This window comes from Zea mays, chromosome 1 (genome assembly GCF_902167145.1).
Source record: "Zea mays cultivar B73 chromosome 1, Zm-B73-REFERENCE-NAM-5.0, whole genome shotgun sequence".
NCBI classification, from domain to species: domain Eukaryota; kingdom Viridiplantae; phylum Streptophyta; class Magnoliopsida; order Poales; family Poaceae; genus Zea; species Zea mays.
In genome coordinates, this window is record NC_050096.1 from 250238655 (window position 1) to 250260591 (window position 21937).

General features: G+C 43.4%; 1 protein-coding gene across 2 annotated transcripts; it reads left to right on the forward strand.

Moving 5' to 3' along the window:
* Positions 1–3903: 3903 nt before the first annotated feature.
* Positions 3904–19857, forward strand: LOC103643599 (F-box/LRR-repeat protein 15). Of its 2 annotated transcripts, XM_020546796.2 has the most exons (18): positions 3910–4718; positions 7648–7667; positions 7755–7915; positions 8011–8143; positions 8522–8621; positions 8700–8897; positions 8976–9246; positions 9533–9631; positions 9712–9800; positions 9875–9974; positions 10068–10238; positions 10429–10581; positions 15913–16073; positions 16158–16356; positions 16778–17238; positions 18227–18290; positions 18926–19015; positions 19239–19857. In XM_020546796.2, the coding sequence occupies exons 1-18, from the start codon at positions 4318–4320 to the stop codon at positions 19314–19316; spliced, it is 2949 nt and encodes a 982-aa protein (XP_020402385.1). In that variant the 5' UTR covers positions 3910–4317; the 3' UTR covers positions 19317–19857. The 2 variants fall into 2 exon arrangements, with proteins under 2 accessions (XP_020402383.1, XP_020402385.1); XM_020546794.1 differs by having other exon boundaries at positions 3904–4718; positions 7648–7915.
* The last annotated feature ends 2080 nt before the right edge of the window (positions 19858–21937 follow it).

Here is a 21937-nt window from a genome sequence, read left to right on the forward strand (position 1 = left end):
GATTTTACATGTTCACAACCTATCTTCTCCAAGATAGCTGCAACTCCCCTTGCGCCAGAGAAGGCGCAGACGTCTCCACGGCCATTTAAAATTTCCTCGAAAGCATCGGCTTCGCTGCTGATCTATTCAATTGGGCCCTCAGGATAGCCTCTTACGAAGTTGTCCTCACTGGAGTATGCGCCAACATTGATGAAGCTAGTCTTTATTTTTCCCACACATTCTATGGATTTTTCATAACATCTTTCTTTTGAAGACCGAAGTTCTACAACTGTTTTCTCCCAATAATTTTTCCAGTAATCACTAGCGTCTCGGTCAGCTTCGACAATTGCACATTTTAATTTTGCTTCTGCGAGCTGTTTCCGAAGATCTTCAATTTCGCATTTCTGGGCTTCAGCTTGGGCTTTTGAAGTAGCTTCGTCTTTTTTTATCTTGTTCACCAATGAGTTCAATATTTTATCTTTTTCAATACCTTCGTTCCTTAGTTCAATTACCTCAGAACGAAGGTTGTTCAAAGCTATAGTGCATCCTTTGTCTTCGGCACTTTTTTGCGCCCTGAGGGCGTTGCTAAGAATAAGGCCCTGTGAAAGGAGTGCGGTATTAAGTATAAGCAAATAAAAAATCTTTTGTTTTTAGAGTACAAAAAGTTCATTCTCGTACCTTTAAACTATTATATGCTAAGTTGTCGGCCAATTCATCTTTTGATAGCACCGAAAGCCCGTCTTCTAGTGTCGGGAACCCGAAGCTTTTGCTCATCTCCCGGCAGACAGAAATCTCCGTGTTGTCTCGGAGACAATACAAGAAGTCTTCTTCTCCGCTGCCATTGAATATCAACGCCCCTTTTGAATATTTCAGTCTCTAGGCATAATATTGAGCTTCTCGCTTTTCTTCTGCAGATAACCTTTTTCCCGAAGCATGTCGTACAATATAATCAAGAGCTTCGGAAGATGCTTCGGGAATAGGAATGGCAGTTTTTCAGACAAAATTTGTTCTGCAACTTCTTTTTCCGTTTCTTCTTCTCCGATTTCCAAGGATTTCTCCTTGGCGGGCTCTGAAGGCCTAGCTTCGGTCTCGGCCTGGCTCTTGGCAGCTTCGGCTTCGGATAGTTTTGCCTCAATTTGTGTTTTGAAGCTTCGGCAGTCTTCTTCGGAGTAGAGCTTGAAGTTTTTATCGTTTCCATCACATCTAGTACGTTGACCATCCTCTTCCTCTTAGGAGTCGTTGTAAGATCCTTTTGCGCCTTCGACATTGTCACCTCTGCCGAAGGGCTTATAACTTCTAATGTCTTTATTTTCTCGACCTCTATCTCTTCAATATTAACGGCCTTCAACTCACCTAATTTGGCCAATGATGCCTTCGGCATTGCAGTCGGCTCTTCAGTCTTCTACGTAAGCGCAGGTTCTTTGGCTTCAGTAGCCGAAGAGGTTTCACCACCAAATTCGGGCACTGTGGCCGTTTCAATGTAGCATGGTCGGTGAGTAAGAACCTTCACTTTTTTCCTCTTCGACGTAGGTTCACTAGAGGCAGCCAAAGCAACATCCTTCACAGGAGCCGCACCTTTTCTCTTCTGACCCCGTAGTGGGTACTGGTAGTCAGGGTACATAAATCCTATAGCATTAAAAACTCTATTTGACCTCTTCTTTTTTCGGTTCCCGAAGGCCTCAGATAATGCGTTATCTTCTGCTCTGGAGTACGGCCCAACCAATTCATCACTTGTAGCTTCGATACATTTTAACCAGTCATCATCCGACTCAACAAACTTACCTTTATATCTGAAGGTGTATTTTAACCGAACTAGCTCTCCTTCGCCAGTCTTAGTGACAGTCTCCTTCGGCATTTCCCACTTTTCTACAAGTGGCCATACTCTAAAAGCTATATGCTCCTGGATTAGGTCCATTGTCCCGATGAAAGAGCAAACTGTGCCGAAGGCTCTTCGGCATCCTTCGGCTGCCTCATCAATCTCTACCTTCGGCTTCCGAAGGCCGAAGCGCTGCCAGATAGGGCGCATGATTATCTCTTTAATGTCTTCTCGTGCCTTTAAATTATTTTTCACATAGAACCATTCTTTCATCCATTCTCCGGGCCATCTCTTCCGAAAAGTCGGCACTGGGGAGCTTGAGCCAGAGCGGGCAACGAAGCTATAGCAGCCAAAATTGTTATGGTACTGCTCTTTACCCCAGGGCTTCGTCTCATATAGCAGTTCGTGCATACTGCAGAAACTTTTTGCATTTGGCTCCAAGCCCTGGCTCCTCACGGCCCAGACGAAGATTCCCATTCTTATGATTGCCTCGGGAGTAATTTGATGAAGGTAGACCTGATATATCTTTAAAACTTCAACCACAAATTTGCTTAAGGGGAACCGAAGCCCAGCTTTAAAAAAGCTTCGGAAGATCACAACTTCATTCTCTTCGGGAGTAGGAACAGTCCTGTCTCCATCATCTGCCCTCACAACAGACATATCTCGGAAATATCTTCCCCTCATATTATCAAGATGACTCTGTTTAATACTTGATTTTCCGAAAACTGTATGACTTGGTCGCCAGGGTCGATCTTCGGAGTCTTCGCCACCACTTTCCACATCATAACTGTCACTATCACCGGTGTCTTCAGATAAGCATTCTAAAATTTCTCTAGTAATCTTCTCTGTATTTGTCTTTGTTATTGATTCAATAAAGCCAAGATTCTTCTCCTCAGAAAGACTCAGCTTCGTTTCAGCGACAACTTTCTTATCTTGAGACATCTCTTCGAAAATGCTGAAAATGTGCTCTTAAGGCAGAAGCTTAGAAAATCTAAAAAGCCAGGCAAGCGTTTGTAGGCAAGAGCTAAAAATTGAGCAAGCAGAGCAGATGGCAAAAAGCATGCCAAATGAGCTCGTGGTATGCTCTTATTTATACGCCTAGTGCGTTGCAAGTTGGAGGGCCCCGCTTGTCATTGACTGTTGCTATTCTAGCAAAAGGAAGATGTTTTTTCGGACCTTGGGCTTAGGGCCTTCGTCCATATCGCAATCTGAATTTACCATTCTAACAAATTAATATTGCGAGGGGCTACTGTTGGGGGCCTTCGGCTTCCGAAGGTCCTCAAAAACATGATTTAATAATGTTTCTGGAGTATAATACATGAACAGGTACCTTCGGACTTGGGTCAAAACCACAGTGTGAAGAAGCACAAAGAATACGAAGGATGGTGCAGAGCCGAAGCTATGTGCAGGGGAGCTTCGGCGTGATAGCAGAAAAGGAAACCGACTTAAAGGGGAAAAGGCTATTTAGACCCCGATGGATTACTATAGAGTTATTAGTAAATGTAAAGGGCATGAGTGTAATTTTACATGGGCTGCGTCCCGTGCCTATAAATAGGTGAACAGTGCTCCCGTACTGTTCACGTTGATCTGGCATTTGCTTTTGCATCACACTTGTACCCTTACCTTCTTTCGAGCTAAGGTACATTTATAATTTGACATTATTTCTATCTTTCTACAATAATAAAATAGAAACGAGTTGATAATAATATATGATTGTTTATGTTATTCTTTTATATATTTCATATGGTTCCCTCTTCGTTATTATGTATTATGCTGATGAAGGTATGTCCTTCATAATCTTCGTCTGAAAATCGTTATATCTCAAGGAAAATAATGCTTCAAAGAACGAAAGACTTTAACGTTTAACCTTTTTGTGTTGCCTTGTTCTTAACTCATAACATTTGAGAACAAGTCTCCAACACAGTCGTTGTCGTGACCCAGTGCTCTATGGCTAGAGAAATTTGTTATTTACACTCCATTTTAGCTTTATGTTATTATACCATCTCATGTTTATGATTGATAGAATCATTTGTGACAATGATTTATAGATCCGATAATATAGTAGCGAAGCTCATAAATGATAATGACAAAATTGCAAATGTCTTGTCAGTCTATAGCACAAATATGGCCGCGCCCCATCACCTCTGTCTCGAGCCGTCCCTCTCAATCCCCCGCACCCTCTCTCCCTGAGCGCTCGCGAGCCTGCGGCCACCACCGCCGTCTCCACGCCGCGCAGATCCGCCCAGCCGGTTCGGCCCCACTCGAGAATACGTGTACGGACGCAGGCCCCGCCCACCTCGCCGAGGACTCGCTCCTGTGTCGTGCGCGCCAGCACTACCGGTGGCCGTGCGCGGCTGGGCCGTGCCGATTCGACCGAATCCGGTGGAATTCACCGTGCCGTGGTGTCAAATCGGTGAGCTCCGTTGGGTTACGCGTGGGTGGAGGCTCGTTCAGGTCTGGGCGGCCGTAAGTGGCGCCGGGCATGGTTCTAGGGTTTGGTTTTGGTCTTTTGGCGTGAGGGCATGGCGGATGGGGGCCGGATGAAGGGCGTACAGAGCGCTGGCGGTGGCGCCGGTGACGACGAAGAGGGGAATGAGGAGGTGCGAGAGGAGCCGGAACTCGCGCTGTCGCTGGGGCGGCGAGTCTGGCACCTCCCGCCGCGGCAGGAGGCCGCTCCCCGCTCACTTAACTGGACTCCGGTTCTGCCGGAGTGGAACCCCGACGCCGCTGGGAGCTCGCAGGGTGTGGAAAGGGCCTTGGGCGGACAATCCATCTCTTCTCTTGGGTTCCATGACATGTTTGGTGGTATCCTAGACGATCCCCAAGCGGGTGGCAGTATGGAGGTTGGGTGGGGCAAGCTGAACGAAGAGGATGAAGACAGAGACCTGCAGAATAAACGGCTCAGAGTACGACACTTTGGCGAGTAAGTTATGCCAATGTTGCTCCTCATCTTTAGTATTTTGCATGATGTGGACTTTTTGTTGTTCGTTTAAATGTTTTGTTTCTCTAGATCCTATTGATAGTAGTTTCAGGAAAACCTGCCTAGTGAAATTGAAACGAAGCTGCACTTCATGCATTATGTAATTGATGTGGAGTTGCAACCTAAGGTCTTGTTCTTTTGCATGTATGTGGAGGATACCTAAGATGTCTTGAACTCAAGCATGAAAATTTATGCAGTGCATTTTTTGATGTTCGTGTATGTTGAAATGCTGAGCCCATTCTAACAACGGTAGCAAAGATGTAATGCAGTTGCCTGAAGTGTTGTTTTTGTAATCACTGCCTCCCTGGTTTGAAATGATAAAGGACCCACAAATGGATCAATGGAGAAAGTGTTTGCTCTAAGGCCATTCTCAATAACAGTTTCATGAGAGTAATTAGTATGTCACATAGAATTAATTGATATGCCACATAGGATTTTTGATGACATGGCACTACATTTCATAATGAAATAGGTGAAACTACTTTCACCTTTCTGAAACTATGTCAACCCGTTTCTAAGGTATTGGAAAGCGCATGAAACCTCCATTGAGAGCGATTTATTTTATCTCCATCTATTCCTATTGATTATTTAGATGCAACATTTAAGTCACATGTTAGCCTATGAATTTTCACAAAATTGTCCCTTCCAACTATATTCGTGAAGACTAAGTTACTCTGTCCAATCCAAATTGTAAATTGTTTGAGGAATGACTGGCCTGACGCAGTGGTGAGAGCCCTTTGACTGAGCCAGGGGTAAGGCTCCCCTTGGTTATTCCTTCCCAGACCCTATTCTTGTGGGAGCCACCAATATTGGGCCTGTCCTTTTCCAGATACATAGCTCTTGCTAGCACCTAGATTCATAATAAAAGCTATCTATCTAGAAAAGCCAAAAGAACTTGCAATTTGGAATGGAGAGTGACAGGTCCCTAGGTACGGGGTACCCAACGTGAGCCCATTACTGGTGGCGGTCCAACTGGGCGAATAGCCACAGGAGTAAAAGTCTACCAAGTCTCGCCGAGCAACTATGCGAGGTGGACGATCCGACCAGCTCCCGCCAAGCAACTCTGCAAGGTGAATGACCCGATCAGCTCCCGCCGAGCATCTCTGCGAGGCGGACGACCCGACCAAGTCTCGTCGAGCAACTCTACGAGGCGGACGATCCGACCAAGTCCCGCCGAGCAACTGGGCGAGGCGGAGACTTGAATACCCACAACGGGGGACAATTCATCTGTGGGCCTCGGTTCCACGACCCCCCGTCACGCGCCTAGCAGGCGCACGCCTGTACCCGTTTAACGTGAAAACAAGACAGACACAGTTGACCCACGCCAGCCACGATAAGACACGTCACCACCAAATATCGTCTTGACTGACGCCATGGCACGTCGGGGAAGTGTCGGAGACTCTCCATCAATGGGACGAGGCGTCATCATGCACGGCCCTTAACGCCCCAACCCTGCGACATGGGACCAACCAAAGTTCCACTACAGAGAGCCTCAACACTGGAGTCTCTACAGTAACCCACGAACGGGACATGGCGGGGCGACCCGCCGTATTGGTCGTGCGCTTATGCACGTGTCAGAAGACGACGCCCAAGAACTCCCGTAGATAACACATCCCACTTTGCTTCAAACGACCTGTCTCTTTGTAAAAAGACCTCCCCCTTGAACTATAAAAGGGGGCAGCGGAACAGTAGGCAGAGCAGGCAAGAGAGCTTGGAGCATTTAGTAGCAGTTCTCTTCTCCCTCGCTCTCTCACTCTCACTTGCACCCTTTGTAACACACATCCAAGAGTAATACTAAGATCAACACTACATAGGGCACCTGCTTGAACCAATATAAACCCTCCCGAGTCACATGATTCACCATTCGGAGTGAGTCCGTGCTAGCCTCCCCTGCCGAATATAAATTCTACTGTGTCCCCGGTCTCCGATACCACGACAAAGAGGATATATATAATGAAGATCTTGTCATCTACCATAGACAGTCATAAAAATGTCAGAGGTTCTTGGTTTCCCTGAGATCTAGATGAATCAGGCCATGCTGAATAAGATTTTGGTTGGCGTTTTGACCTCAGTCTGTCCTTCATCCAAGTATATCACTTTGCCTTTTAAATATTGTTTATTACCTTGGTGCTAACCTTTTGGCATCATCCTATGTTACACAATGAGCATTTTTATGTTGTATTCTAAATAGTCTCTTACACCATTTGCATGTTTTTATGCATGTGTAGTTTAGGGTTAATCTTTTACTATAGCAGACAAGCAAGGACCACAATTTCTTAAGTTTTTTAATAGTACGATACCTTTGGATATTGATCATTTTGCTTGTTTTGGGTTGTTTCCAACTGTTGTGCTGTTGTGAGCTACTCCTCCCATTAAAGAAATGTAGATCCTTTTACTTCTGTCCTAAGTCAAACCTCTATAATACTATCAAACAAATGCACTATCAAGACTTGGTGATTTTAGTGAACCAATTTGATGTTGTAGAAGCTGGTGCATTTTATTGAACTAATTCGAGTCATGGAAACAGCATCTTGCGAATGCGGGGAAAGGCTGCGTAGACCCAAATGGGTCCGACCCTTCCCCGGACCCCGCACAAGCAGGAGCAGATGCACCGGGCTGCCCTTTTTTATGAATATTGAATAATGTTTGTTGTCATGCATACATTGTATGCAATTTATTTTTGATGATACAAGCCATCCAGTAGGGAGTAGAAGACAGTTATCTGTATTGTTTCTGTTTGGAAACACTAATGGGATTTGGCGAATTTTCTCCTCTCGTTAACACAAACTTCGTTGTGATTAGAGATTACCATATTGAAGGCCCGTCTATGCATCATTTTGGGTTGTGTTTAAATGGTTCTTTTATTTTGCAGAGAAAACCCACTGCATTCTGGTGCCAGTGCTACTCCCTTTGGCTCTGAATCGTCATTTTTGCCCATTTCTGATGAATGTGTTCATTTAAAGCTGTCTCGTTTCCCAGAACATGAATTGGAATTTGGGTTGTCACTTTTCGCAAATGATGGTAGTGAGAGCCCAAGGGATGCCAATAATGAGCAAGTCGATGATGCAGAAAACTCCGGTGGAAGAAATTCTGTGGATGTTGGAATAAGAATGGATCTCTCCGATGATTTCCTGCACATGGTGTGCCCTGAGTTCCATTTTATAGTTGGTTATCTACAGAAATGTTGCTTCTGCCTGATTTGAACTGTACTAATTTCTTAGGTTTTCAATGGCAGATTTTCTCTTTCTTGGACCAGAAGGATTTATGCAGAGCAGGTGTGACCTGTAAACAGTGGCGATCTGCTAGTGTGCATGATGATTTTTGGAAGTGTTTGAAATTTGAGAACACTAGCGTATCACTGGAGAACTGTAAGTCACTTTCTTCTTATTCTTTTCTCCCACATCACTACTGCCAATAGTTGGAAGTCAGAATAGTGGGCTTGTTACTTTTTCCTAGCAACTCACTTTTGCAAATGACATCATCAACTTCATAATGCAAACTTGTCTGTTATTTTTTAGAAATTCATAGGTGGGAAATACAGTTACGTTAAAGCCTGTTGGTTTGAAATTATGACTATGATTTGTAGTCTGTAATCAATAAATATGAATTACCGTATTGAATTCTTCTTCTAAACTCAATATCTGTTGTTTTGGAAGGATATGGCTTGTTTATCATTGTTTGGCACCCTTTGAGATCTCACATGATTTACCTGATGCTATTCATGTTTTAATATGTTGTTTTTGCAGTTGTTAATATTTGCCGTCATTACCAGAGTGTCACAGAACTCAATTTGCATGGTGTCATAAATGCAGAAACACTAGTTCTGGAAGCAATAATGTTTTTAAGGTCCCCCCTCCAATTTTCTCCCATCTTGGCACATCCTTCTGCCTTACTATTGTATTTATTTGATGGATTATCTTGTAGGCATCTGAAGACATTAACAATGGGCAAGGGACAACTGGGAGAATCATTTTTTCAAGCTTTGGCTGAGTGCCCATTATTGACTGCTTTAACAGTAAACGATGCTTCTCTTGGGAGTGGCATTCAAGAAGTAACTGTTAATCATGATGGACTGCGTGAGCTTCATATTTTGAAGTGCCGTGCACTTAGAATATCTGTCAGGTGATTTATGTTTTTTTGGTAGTGTATAAAGTTTCATTTTCATGTGTCATCTAGCTAACATGTTACATTACGATTCAGATGTTCCCAACTTCAAATACTGTCTTTGAGGCGAACAGGCATGGCTCATGTATCACTGAACTGTCCTCAGTTGCTTGAGTTGGACTTCCAATCCTGCCATAAGCTTTCTGACAATGCGATTCGCCAAGCTGCTACAGCTTGCCCATTGTTGGCAAAACTAGACATGTCATCTTGTTCTTGTGTTACTGATGAGACATTGCGTGACATAGCTAGCTCATGTCCGAGTCTTTCTGTTCTTGATGCATCAAACTGCCCCAACATTTCATTTGAGGTTTGCCTTACTCTAGGCTTTGTTTACCATTTGTCTTTGACAAATTCTGCATATAACTTAAAAAAAGGGCAGGCCCAATGCCGGAGGCTCCCACATGAGTGGGATCTGGGGAAGGGATGAACCGAGGCAAGCCTTTCCCCCTCAAATGTGGAAAGGCTGCTTTGGACCCGTGACCTGGTGACTCAGTGAGACAGCTCTCACCACTGCATGAGCCCTGCCCTTCTGCATATAAATATCAGCAGAAAATACCTGATATGTAGTTTTGGTTTTGGGTTCTGATATGTAGTCCGTGAGGCTTCCAATGTTAATAGACTTGAGACTTCTAAGTTGTGAAGGAATCACATCTGCTTCGATGGCTGCAATAGCTTATAGCCGTCTGCTTGAGGTAGTGGTTCAGTTTCTTTGGTACAATTTTCTAAACTTCCTGCTACAGAACTAATTGGGCTTCTTTGCCACCTGTGGCAGGCACTACAGCTTGATAATTGCAGCCTGTTGACATCAGTGTCTTTGGACTTACCACATCTTAAGAATATAAGTCTCGTGCACTTACGCAAGTGAGTAGAGACTGGTTTGCATTATACTTGTTTCTTCGTTATTTTTTCTTATGTTTTCTGTCTTTCAAATTTAGATTTGCTGATTTGAATTTGCGAAGCCCTGTGCTTTCTTACATCAAAGTTTCCAGATGTTCGGCACTCCATCGAGTTAGCATAACATCGACTACACTTCAGGTGATATCTAATTTTGTATAAAATTTTGTTATGGATTTGTTGAGTTATTTTGATACTCCTGAACATGGAGTGCTAAGTTGGTGTCTTCTTCAGAAATTGGTTCTTCAAAAACAAGAGAGCTTATCCAGTTTGTCATTGCAATGCCACAACTTGATTGATGTGGATCTTACTGAGTGCGAGTCATTAACAAATGCGGTTTGTGAAGTATTTAGTGATGGAGGTGGTTGCCCTATGCTAAGATCATTGATCCTTGACAATTGCGAGGTATGGCAGTTTTATGGTCATACCCCTTTGTGCCACAACTAATGTATATTTAAATGCATGTGTTATTCCAACTTGTCATTTTCCATAGTTCTTGCATTCTGTTCGTTCCTACTTTTATTGTATTTTTCAAGATGTTAGTGACTATATTTTGTTATACTGAAATTATGATGTTATTTTTGTCTTTTTACAGAATTTGAGCATTGTAGAACTGAACAGCAGTTCTTTGTCCTGCCTCTCTCTTGCTGGTTGCCGCTCGATGACATTGTTAAGACTCTCATGCCCAAATCTGCAACATGTCAATCTTGATGGCTGTGATCACCTTCAAAGTGCAGCATTCTGTCCAGTAAGTATATTTATAACTTCTGGTTCTGAGGTGCAGTGTGTGTGTGTTAACTGTTAGAGTGCCGGTGAACTTATTTGCTGATATCAGGTAGGTATTGTCTCTACTACCTCAATAGAAATATGATTGGTATGTAACCTATTTTAGGCAAGCCTTGAAAGAGAACTTATAGTTTACTCTTATTGTACTTGTTTTATATAGATGTAATTTCAAAAACCTGCACTAATTGACATGTTGCAAAAAACTACATATTTTGATGTTTATTTTCCGAAAACTACAACTATTTTGTCAATATGCTGCATGATACTACGACTTTCTCATTACAACTGGCTGATGCCATGGGCCCACCTGTCAATGGCAATGACATGAAAGTTTAGAAATGAGTAGTGTTATATGTCACTGAGGCTGAAGGTGGGCTGGTTTTGCAGCTTAACTCCAGACATTTGGAATAATTCCGTCGAAAATGTACTTGTGAGGACAGGATCCCTGTCGCTTACTATGGAGTATGGAACAAGGAAGGCCATGCAACCGGACTACAGTGTCAAAGAATACTCGGGCCGTCGATGCGGCTGTATAGGGGTGGCCTAATGGCAAGAAGTGCACAAACTTTTAAAATCTTTCGACGACCGTCAATATTACCGACTTACCACCAATCTTTGGAAATCCTTTGACAAAATCCATTGCAATATTAGTATAGATTTCTGATGGCACGGGTAGAGGCTGCAAGAGTCCCGCAGGATGCAGGTGTTCTGATTTGTTTCTTTCGACATACTGAACAACCTGTCAGAAAATTCTCTGATTTTCCTAGCAGTCTGTGGGCTATAGAAAGTGGAGCGCCACCGATGTAACGATTTTTGGACTCCCTCATGGCCCGAGTTATGGACTTCAGCTAGCAAAGCAGGCCACATACTTGAGTCATCTGGGATAAATATTTTTCGAGTAAAATACATTTTTGGTCCTTAAACTTATCGGTTGTGTCATCCCGCCCCATAAACTTTCAAAATGTGTCTCTTAAAGCCTTATTCGCTGTTTGGGTCTCAGTTAGGTCCAAACGGACCCAAACAGACCCGGTAAGAGGTGTCTTCTTTCTCGAGCCGACACGGGGAGGGGCACACGTCCGAGAGGAGCTTGCCGGCGACAACCACCCCACACCACCAGGCAAACGCAGGACAGCGCAGCAAGCCACATCCGGTGCTTGTCGCCGTAGCCTGAGACAGAGCCCACGTCGATCCAACACGCTGTGGAACGCCCGCTTGCTTGGTGTTCGACGCTTTGCCTGACCCACCGGTTCTCCAGGAGAAGGACAAGCTGGTGGCGGACGTGATGCACTACGTGCTCTTCAGGACGCACCAGAACTTTGACTGCCCCATCAAGCAAGAGGAGCTCACCGGGATCGTCACCAAGAATTACCGCCAGCGTGTGCTACCCACACTTGTCATCAAGGAGGCCAAGGACATGCTCGCCGCCACCTTCGGCTATGAGATGAGGGAGCTACAGAGGAGTCGTGCACTCTGGTCGGGGTTTTGGACGAGCTGGTCAGAGGCGGCTGCGCCAACAAAGGAGGTGGGTACGGCCGCCGGCAGCGCAAAGAGACGCGGGAGGCGATGAGACACAAATAGACACCTCCGACGCTGAAAGTGCAAAAAAGACACTTTGGGATGATGGCGGCGTTGGCAGCTGATGAGAACAGGAGGCTGGGGGTGGGGAGGCCTGCGCCAGGCGTTCAATCTCCCTGGGATGAGTGCGAGCTCTGCCATGAACGTCACCGTGAACAATGGTGGTGCTCCGGGGAATTTCAGGAGGCAGCAATGTAGGCGAACTGTTTTCTAAAAAAAACTGCCGAGATCTGCATGACATGTGAGGTCCATATGCCAGTTTTAGGCTGCATGCAACCCGTTTGGACCTAACTGAGACCCAAACAACGAATAAGGCTTTAAGAGACACACTTTGAAAGTTTATGGACCGGGATGACACAACACGGCAAGTTTAAGGACCGGAAATGTATTCTACTCATATTTTTCTTTGAACAATAGCAGTCCATCAATCAGCTGCCACCCTTCCCTTGCAGTTCCTTCCACCAACTGAGAAGATATCTGAGACACCTGGGAGGAGGTCTTTGCTTCTTCTCGGAGTGCTTCAAAAAGATGAAATATGGACATAGAGATACTGGTGATAGCTGCAAACTCCCCCCTTCTAGACAGCGGTCAGCAACGCCATTAAGTTTCCCAGACCGATATTCCACTGTGAAATCGTATCCAAACAATATACTGACCCATGTATTTTGCAGAATGGTAGTCAACCTTTGGTCCAAAATATATTTTAAACTGTAGTGATCAGTGCAAACTGTGAACCCCTGACCCCACAAATAAGGTCTCCAATTCCGGACTGCCTTGACTAACCCAATGAGTTCCCTTTCATATGCTAGTAGCTTATTGTGATGGGTTGCAACTGCCCTGCTAAAGAAAGCAATGGCTCCCTCTCCCTGGTGTAAAACAGTCCCAAACCCGGTGCCTGACGCATCACAGTCCACCAGGAACCTCGCGTTTCAGCAGTGCTGTTAATGGCCCTGACCACCTTTCCATAACCCGCAATAAACTTGAGGTAATATGTCGTAAGGCCTAAGAATCCACGCAACACCCGTAGTGATAAAGGTCGGGGCCAAGCTTCATCTGCAGCGATCTTCTCTGGATCCATGAACATGCCCTGCACAGAGATGACATGGACAAGATAGAGATGACATGGACAAGATAGGCCACTGTTGGATGGCCAAAGGAGCACTTGGACTTCTTCAATGCTAGCTTGTAGGCCCAGAGTATGTCGAACACTTGTCGGACATGGCTCAAGTGTTCTGCCCAAGACTTGCTAAAGATCAAAATATCGTTGAAGAAAACCAGACAAAACTTACGGATGGAGGAGTGCAGCACATCATTCATCAAGGCTTGAAAAGTCGATGGGGTGTTTGTCAAGCCCAAGGGCATGGCAAGGAACTCAAATGGCCTCTGCGTTCGGAACGCCATCTTGTGGATATCCTCCAGGCACATGCACACTTGATGATACCCACTTCGTAGGTCCAGTTTAGTAAAGAACCGAACACCATTAAGTTCGTCAAGGAGTTCATCCACCACTGGAATGGGAAATTTATCTTTGATAGTTTTGTCATTCAGCTTCTGTAATCGACACAAAATCTCCATGAGCCAACATGCTTCTTTACCAAAAGCACCGGGGATGAAAAGGCGGAGGTGCTTGGTTGGATGATTCCCTGCTGCAGCATGTCCTCACATTGACGCTCGATCTCATCTTTGAGCAGCTGCGGATATCTGTATGGTTGGACAGCAACTGGTGCAGCTCCTGGTAACAATCGGATTCGGTGATCATGGCGACACTGTGGTGGCAGTCCGCGTGGCACTTCAAACAAATCAACAAATATATCCAGTAGGACGTCCATTGGCATAGAGACCAGTGCTGTGGATATTATCACCGTTTGCCATCTTGACTGATAAACCCCGCCCATGGTTGAATGTGGAGACCCAATTGCTGTGCCAAATCGTTCCGGATGAACGTGTGTGTGGAACCTAAATCCACCAAAGCCACCACTGTTGTATTGTTGATCGTGACTTGAAGCTTCATTGCTTGGCCATCATCAATGCTCGTAAAGGCATGGAGGGATATGCCCATGTCCTCAGCCACTTCGTTCTTTTCCATGTCATCTTTCAATTCCAGCAAAAAAATGCCCTTGGCCGCATACTTATGGTCTGCTGAATATTTCTCAGGCAGTTAAAACATTCACCTTTCGCGCGCTTGGCGGCCAATTCTTCTGGGTTCAGTCTAATCTAGGCTTGCCCGGGGCTACTATTTTTGGCATGGGCCAACTACCAAGCTGTGCTGCCGAGCTACGAGTACCTTGCTTTGTCGGTGCGAATCCCAAGCGACACTCATATGCTCTGGCCAAACTCATTGCTTGCTGTAGGTTGGTCGGGTTCTGCAGTTCGACATCAGTGCGGAGGGGCTCGCCGAGTCCTGCAGTAAACAAGTTGACCTGCTGTTTCAAGGAGATCCTCGCAACAGCGTATCAGTGTCAAGAACTGTCGCTGGTACTCCTCGACAGTGCTTGTTCGGTATAAATCCTTCAATTCTGCCAACCCATTTGAGCGAAGCGGCGGTCCGGACCTGAGGTTCACAAATTCTTGAAATCGCTGCCATGTCAACGCACTGTGATCATGCTCCAATGCGTAATACCACTCTGCTGCCACACCATCCATGTGTAGGACTGCTTGCCAGACTTTCTCATCCTCTGCCGTGCGCATGCAGCAAAAATATGTGTCGCATTTGTTGAGCCAAGGCAAAGGATCGGTTTCTCCGTTGTACTTAGGAAAGCTTGGTTTGGGTTTGAGTGGGCCGCCGAAATCCCAGTGGCTGGTATGGCCCCCGCCCCCATGACCACCACCTCTAATGCCACCGCCTCCACCGCCGTTTCCTGAGTTGTCTGTCTCTGTGCCATCCACCAGGACTGGGATTGAGGATTCAGCGTCCATGGGCTGCTTCTCTAGGCGAGCAAAGCGCTTGTCATGTGTATCAACGCGGTGGTTGATGGTTGTCACCTGAGCGAGGAGACAGTACAGCTTGTCGTGGACAGATAAAGTCTGAGGATTGATCTCGAGGCCGGACATGGCAGTCGATGCCTCGATGGAATCCGGTACCAAATTGTTACACGGTCTTCTCCTTGGGGAGCGCAGAGGAGAACGGAGCGCAGAGCGTATGGAGGGTGGTGGTGATCGGCCAGATTGCCGATCAGATCGCCCAAAGTTAATCACCCAAACAGGGAGACTTTATTCCTTTGATAAAACCCTAATACAAACTACCAGAGCCTTTATACTCAGGCTCCTTATTTCCATGCATAAAAGTCTAACAACTTCTACTAATAGATCCAATCTACTAATAGATGCAATCTATAAATAAAACCAACATGTGACTTATCTGTTGCCTGTAACAACTAACTACCGGTGCCTCCTTTGGTAACATTTCCCCAGTAACGCAGCCACAACAGAGTAATTTGTTGATTTTGTGGGCTTGATCTAGTTTTAGAACACTGTTCTGTCACTTGGACCTTGTGAGTTTTGGCAACTTTTTCGATTGATGAAGATAAGGGGGAGTGGTTCTTTTAAAAAAAGCTAGTTAGTTTTTCAGTTCTAAAATTGAAAGGATATTCTAATATATATGGGAAGCAAATTCTGAGGCACAAAACTGAAGCAAAGGCACAATTATGCCCCTTCAGTTTCTTACACTAATTCAGCATATATGTACATTCCGACAATGGTTTTATGGCTTCTTTTGTAGGTGGGTCTCGAATCCCTAAATCTGGGAATTTGTCCAAAACTGAGTGTTCTTCACATTGAGGCTCCAAATATGTCTATATTGGAGCTGAAGGGTTGTGGTGTGCTTTCCAAGGCTTCCATCAATTGCCCTCGCTTGACTTCGTTGGATGCCTCTTTCTGCAGGTTGTGCCACTTCCAGTTTTTTATTTATTTTTTTATTTATGCCATCAATTGCTATCTGTGTTCATTATATTTTTGCATGTTCAGGCAGCTTGTGGATGATTCTCTGACTTGTATGTCAGAGGCATGTCCTATGATTGAACATCTTATTCTGTCATCATGCCTATCCATTGGCATCGATGGATTGTCCTCATTGCATTGCCTTCATAAGCTGACCTTGCTTGACCTGTCTTATACCTTTTTGGACAACTTGAAGCCTGTTTTCAACAGTTGTCTGCAGTTGAAGGTAAGCTTGACTGTTCCTGTTTTTAACGCTTATGTTGCAGATTTTGGAATACAGTGCATTAAGATGGAACCTTATTTTAGCAGTTGCTATTCTATGCAAATATATAGTGCAGCCTATGTTTATGCATATGTACATGTATGCAATGCTATTAAATGTTTTAGTATATTTTTTCATTTTATGTAATATGATCTGGAAAAACAGAAAATGAGTATAAGATATTAAGATCTTAATATTATGATTGAACTACCATTGGGGAGTTCACTTCATCAGCATCTGTTTCTTATGAGTTTTTTTATTACATGTGATCAATTGAAAGGGAGTAATTTTGGAATTTGAATAATATGATATAATAACAGTTTTGTTCATTTATGAAGTGTATTGATGTACTATGTTGTAATGACATTTGTTTTTTCTTTGGCAGGTGTTAAAACTTTCAGCTTGCAAGTACCTCAGTGACTCATCATTAGATGCCCTCTACAGAGAGGGTGCTCTTCCATTGCTTGTTGAGCTAGATCTGTCCTACTCGTCCATTGGACAGAATGCGATAGAAGATCTTCTTGCTTGTTGTACTAATTTGGTTAATGTGAACTTGAATGGATGTACAAACTTTCAAGAATTGGTGTGTGGGTCAGATGATAGCAGTTGTGTCGATATGCCAGTTGACTTTTGTGCACCTAGTTCAGCAATCAAGAGTGAAGAGATCAGTGAGCGATCTGGTCGCCTCCTTGAAGTTCTCAATTGTACTGGGTGCCCTAATATCAAGAAAGTTGTTATTCCTTCAATAGCGAACTTTCTACATTTGTCCAAAATTAATCTTAATCTTTCGACCAACTTGAAGGAAGTGGATTTGACATGTCCCAATCTTTTAACGTTAAACTTGAGGTAACATCAATGTGCATTTGTGCATTTTCCATTGTTGTTATGCAGTATTGGTTTTGTTTTTATGACGATTAGGTGAATTTCATATCTGGACTTTCAGGCATTCCTCCTAGCAATTGTAGCATGTTTAAAGTTATGTATGTAGTCCACTTAAAAGTCAAACAAACTAGCAAAAAAAAATGCAATGTCACATTTTTTGAGATGTCAAGGATCAAAATAGACAATCATAGGGCTGGACAAAATACTCGTGGCTCGTGAGCTCGCTCGACTCGTGGTCAGCTCGGCTCGGCTCGTTTCAATTTTATCACGAGCTGAGCTAACGTCTTAGCTCGGTTCATTAACGAGCCAGCTCGACACGAGCTCGAGCCAGCTCGTTAGCTCGAATGAGCTAGCATTTATATATAAAACAAAGCCTATACTTGTATTGGATGAATTAATAAGTGATGAACTATGTTAGTTTAGTGTTTCAATGATGTGATATATAAAATTATGAGTATTGTTAGCCTTTTCTAGTATTAAATTAATATAAAATTAACTAGCAATTGATTATATTGTTGTATATATACATGTATACTATTTTTTGTTGTGGCTCGCGAGCTAAACGAGCCAGCTCGAGCTCGCAAACGAGCCGAGCTGAGCTGGTTCTCTGGCTCGGTTTTTTAACGAGTCGAACCGAGCCAGCTTGTTCCCTTAACGAGCCAGCTCGAGCTCGGTCGAGCCCTGGCTCGATATCCACCCCTAGACAATCACTCAATTTTGTTTATCATGTGCCAATGGTACCACCAGTGTTTTTTTAATATTGGTATCAAAGATAAATATGAAAATGATTTTTTTTATATTAATGTGTACTAAGCGCATGCCTCTTTATTGATTTTTTTTTTTAAAAAACATTGAAATATTTTCATGTTATGACTTTTTTTGCTAATGGGATGCCAGAACTCCCTTGTAACCAAAGAATCTCTTACAACTGTTCTTTCGTTCTTTCTTTCAGCAACTGTAGCTCACTGGAGGTGCTGAAGCTTGATTGCCCAAGATTGTCCAATCTCCAGCTTCTGGTACGAGATGAATGATTCAATGCGTGTTGTGTTTTAATCTCACGTTTATAGTGTTAATATTAGGTGTATTAGGTGCCGTTTGGTTCACATATTTGTACGGTAACCGATAACGTTACATGATGTTTGTTTAAGTCCAACTGTAATCAGATACCACACTAGGAACTAATATCGACCTATTCAAACTTGTTACCACTGGTACTCGGGTGTGAATCATTACTATTACCATTTACTTTACACTTCGTGGAGCTAGAGCGGGTGGGTAGCAAAGACATTTTTCAACAAAATCTTGATTTCTTGGAGCTGGAGCTGGGTTACAAGCCAAACACATCAAAATATTGGTAGACTCTGGAGTAGAACTGCTCTATGGTGGAGTTGATAGAGCAGAGCTGGAGTTGGTGGAGTGGAGCAGTTCCAAACACACACTTATATTTAAACTTTGGAAAGTGGTGGAATGTTAAATTCCAAGCTAAATAACCTACTCTATTAGATAGATTCCAATTCCTCCAAAATCTAGGGACCCAAACAGCTCATAAGTGCTGGGCATGTAGTTTCAGGTTTTGCTGAGTATATGTAGTGCGAAATTTTATCTTCTATTATTGCATCTACCTGATTGATGCAATCTCATTTTTTCATAGGCATGCATCATGTTGCAAGAGGAGGAATTAGAATCTGCAATATCCCTTTGTAGTGCGTTGGAGTTCCTTAATGTGCATTCTTGTCCAAAGGTAAGTTAACATATTTTGTGCAGAAGTCCAATCCTGTGTCCTGTGTTTTATGTTAGCCTTATAAGGGCTTGTTTGGTTCGCGTTCTCAATCCATGTGGATTGAGTGGAATTGGGTGATTTTAAATCCCAAGCAACTCAAACTTCTTAATTTTTGCCAATCTCATTCAATCCATGTGTAATGGGAATAACCGAACAAGGTCTAATCAAATCTTTTTGTGCACAGATCAATGCTTTGGATTTTGGCAGACTCCGTTTGGGTTGCCCCAGTCTGAAGCGCATCCAGAGCAGCCTCATCTCATAATACAGAGGCTGCTACCATATAAAGGAGGGCAATTCATGCAATAAGCCGCTGTTCAGAGTTGAAGAAAAAAACAAGGGGATGTTTGGTTTCTAGGGACTAATTTTTAGTCCCTACATTTTATTCTAATTTAGTCTCTAAATTGCTAAATATGAAAACTAAAACTCTATTTTAGTTTTCGCATTTGGCAATTTAGGAACTAAAATGGAATAAAAATATAGGGACTAAAAATTAGTGCCTAGAAACCAAACACCAAGTCAGGAAAGCTCTCTCCTTAGAGCTCTTGTACATAGTACCCAAGCATTGCCGGTATATTGCAAGGCATGGTATATTAGGAGCCAGGGGCAATGATATCCTATTTTTCCAGTCCATTCATGTTGCTGAATAAGTATTTTTGTGAATCTGTTTTGTTGCCGGAGGTAACAAAATATCTGTTCATGTTTTTTTTTCTGTATTCGTTGGAAGTGTACCGATGGAGCTATATGCTGGTTTATATGCATCAATAATCTTGTTTGGATATAGAATTTTGGAACCGCTTTGCTAATGTCATCTGAGGTGTAGCTTTATATAGCATGTTTAATTGTTCGAAGATCGAAGTGCAATATTATGAAGCTTAGGGGCTGGTTTGGTGGCATAGTAAGGGATTTTCTCTCCATATATCCCCTCCAAATCTCTTGCCACTAAATCAGCTGGTGCTGTTTGGTTTACGAATTGTAACGTAAATGGCAATGATAATAATTCACACTAGGGCTTCGTTTGGCAACTTGTGAAAGAGCATGGATTAATGCCTGGCTAGGCCAACGATAGGATTATGTTACCTGCGTGGCACAAACACATGTTTGGCAAATCAGGTGTCGTTGGCGTGCGGCTCATCCCGTCGAACTCCGCTAACCTTGCGTTGTCTCATACGAGTGGCGTTCTTTCGACCTTCGCTGCTGGTGCTTGTGTGCCATATCGATGTCACCCTTGATCTAGTCGAGCGTCTTTTGTTGATAAATACCTTCATTCTTCCAAGTAGCATGCTAGTCTCGGCGTTGCCGCCAGTCTCGTCCATCCTTCCTTCCTAGTTTTGCCTCACCTCCGTGGCCTCAGTAGCGAAGCCATCTATGGATCCGAGCCTATGCACCGTCAAGGGAGAAAGTAACTCCGACTGCTAGCTTGCTGATATCGGTTGCTGGGGCTAGGCTACTGGGGAGCGTGCGACCGGTGGATGCCCCGACTTGTGTGCCTTCCTGGTGAACTAATTGATGGGTCGTTTGCGTCGCTTCGAGTCTGGTTGCTAGAGTTGGGATTGATTTTGGTCTGGTACAGGTCAAAAGGTCTGGGTGGTTTGGGGGAAGGAAAAGGGAGTAGGTGTGAACTTTGTAGTTTGCATTGTCCAGTTGCAATTTTGCCTTGACCAAGCATAACTTGAATACCCATTGTAGCGCTATTCATTAAAAATGTTTGCTGTCTAACTTCTTGCTAAGTAAAATTAGTATGTGGAAATCTAATGGCATCGAAGAGAAACTATGAGTAAATGATAGATTATGCATATTTAACTTTCTTGCTATAAGGAAGAGAAATCTAATTTGATAACAATGCCAAATAAATAATATTCATATGCATTTGCAATCAGCTATTGGTCATGCATTTTGTGCAGAATTGTTTTGGCGGTTCTCTTATTTTGGCCATATTCATCTAGTGTGAGCATGTCTTCTGTTGTGTAAACATCTCTTGTTTGTCCTACTTTCAAAACTCTTCTTCCACTTATTTTAACTTGGCATATGCAGTGTTATTTATTTATTTTCCTTTACAACTACTACAGTTTAGATATGTCCATTTCTTTACTTTGTATGCTATGATATCAGATTGTACCATGATAAGAAAAAATGGATCAACTTATTAGGAATAGAAGAGAAGAGGAGGACGAGGAGTTAATTCTCTTTCTTTTCTCTGCTCTCTATCCTATTAGTAAAGGAAGGAGAGAGAAAAGAGCAAGACATGCTTCTATTCTAGATGGCAAGGAGAGACTTAAAGAGATTCTCGAAGGACATGAGAATAATTGTTTTGTCACATTCCGTATGGAGCCTAGTATATTCAAAGATATAACAACATTTCTTAGAGAATAACACATCCTACGTGGTACAAGGGGTGTTACGGTGGAAGAAAAATGGAAATGTTCCTTTTCATGTTGTCCCATAATGCTAGTTATGAGGATTTACAACATGAATTCAAACATAGTGGTGAAACTATCCACCGACACATCCAGTCAGTTTTCGAAATAATCCCATCTCTCATGTATAGATTTGTGAAGCCTGCCACTAGAATTTCATTTCATTGGAAGATTAGCATGGATGAACGGTTCTTTCCTTACTTCCAAAATTTCATTGGAGCTATTGATGGAACACATGTTCCAATTACCATATCAGCAGAAAAGCAAGCTCCCTATAGGAATAGAAAAGGCACACTAAGTCAAAATGTAATGTTGGTTTGTGATTTTGACTTCAACTTTACTTTTATCATCTGGTTTGGAGGGATCAGCTACAGATGCTAGGGTTCTAAGGTCTGCACTACTTGGAGGATTCCATGCTCCCGAGGGAAAGTATTATCTTGTCGACGGGGGATATGCTAACACACCATCA

What these genes read in the sequence shown, in the direction of transcription:
- LOC103643599 (XM_020546794.1), top strand. Translation starts at nt 4,318, where the DNA reads ATGGCGGATGGGGGCCGGATGAAGGGCGTACAGAGCGCTGGCGGTGGC. An exon ending in GAAGCAATAATGTTTTTAAG is followed by an intron (nt 8,622 to 8,699) that starts GTCCCCCCTCCA and finishes ATTATCTTGTAG; the next exon opens with GCATCTGAAGACATTAACAA. An exon ending in TGATCCTTGACAATTGCGAG is followed by an intron (nt 10,239 to 10,428) that starts GTATGGCAGTTT and finishes GTCTTTTTACAG; the next exon opens with AATTTGAGCATTGTAGAACT.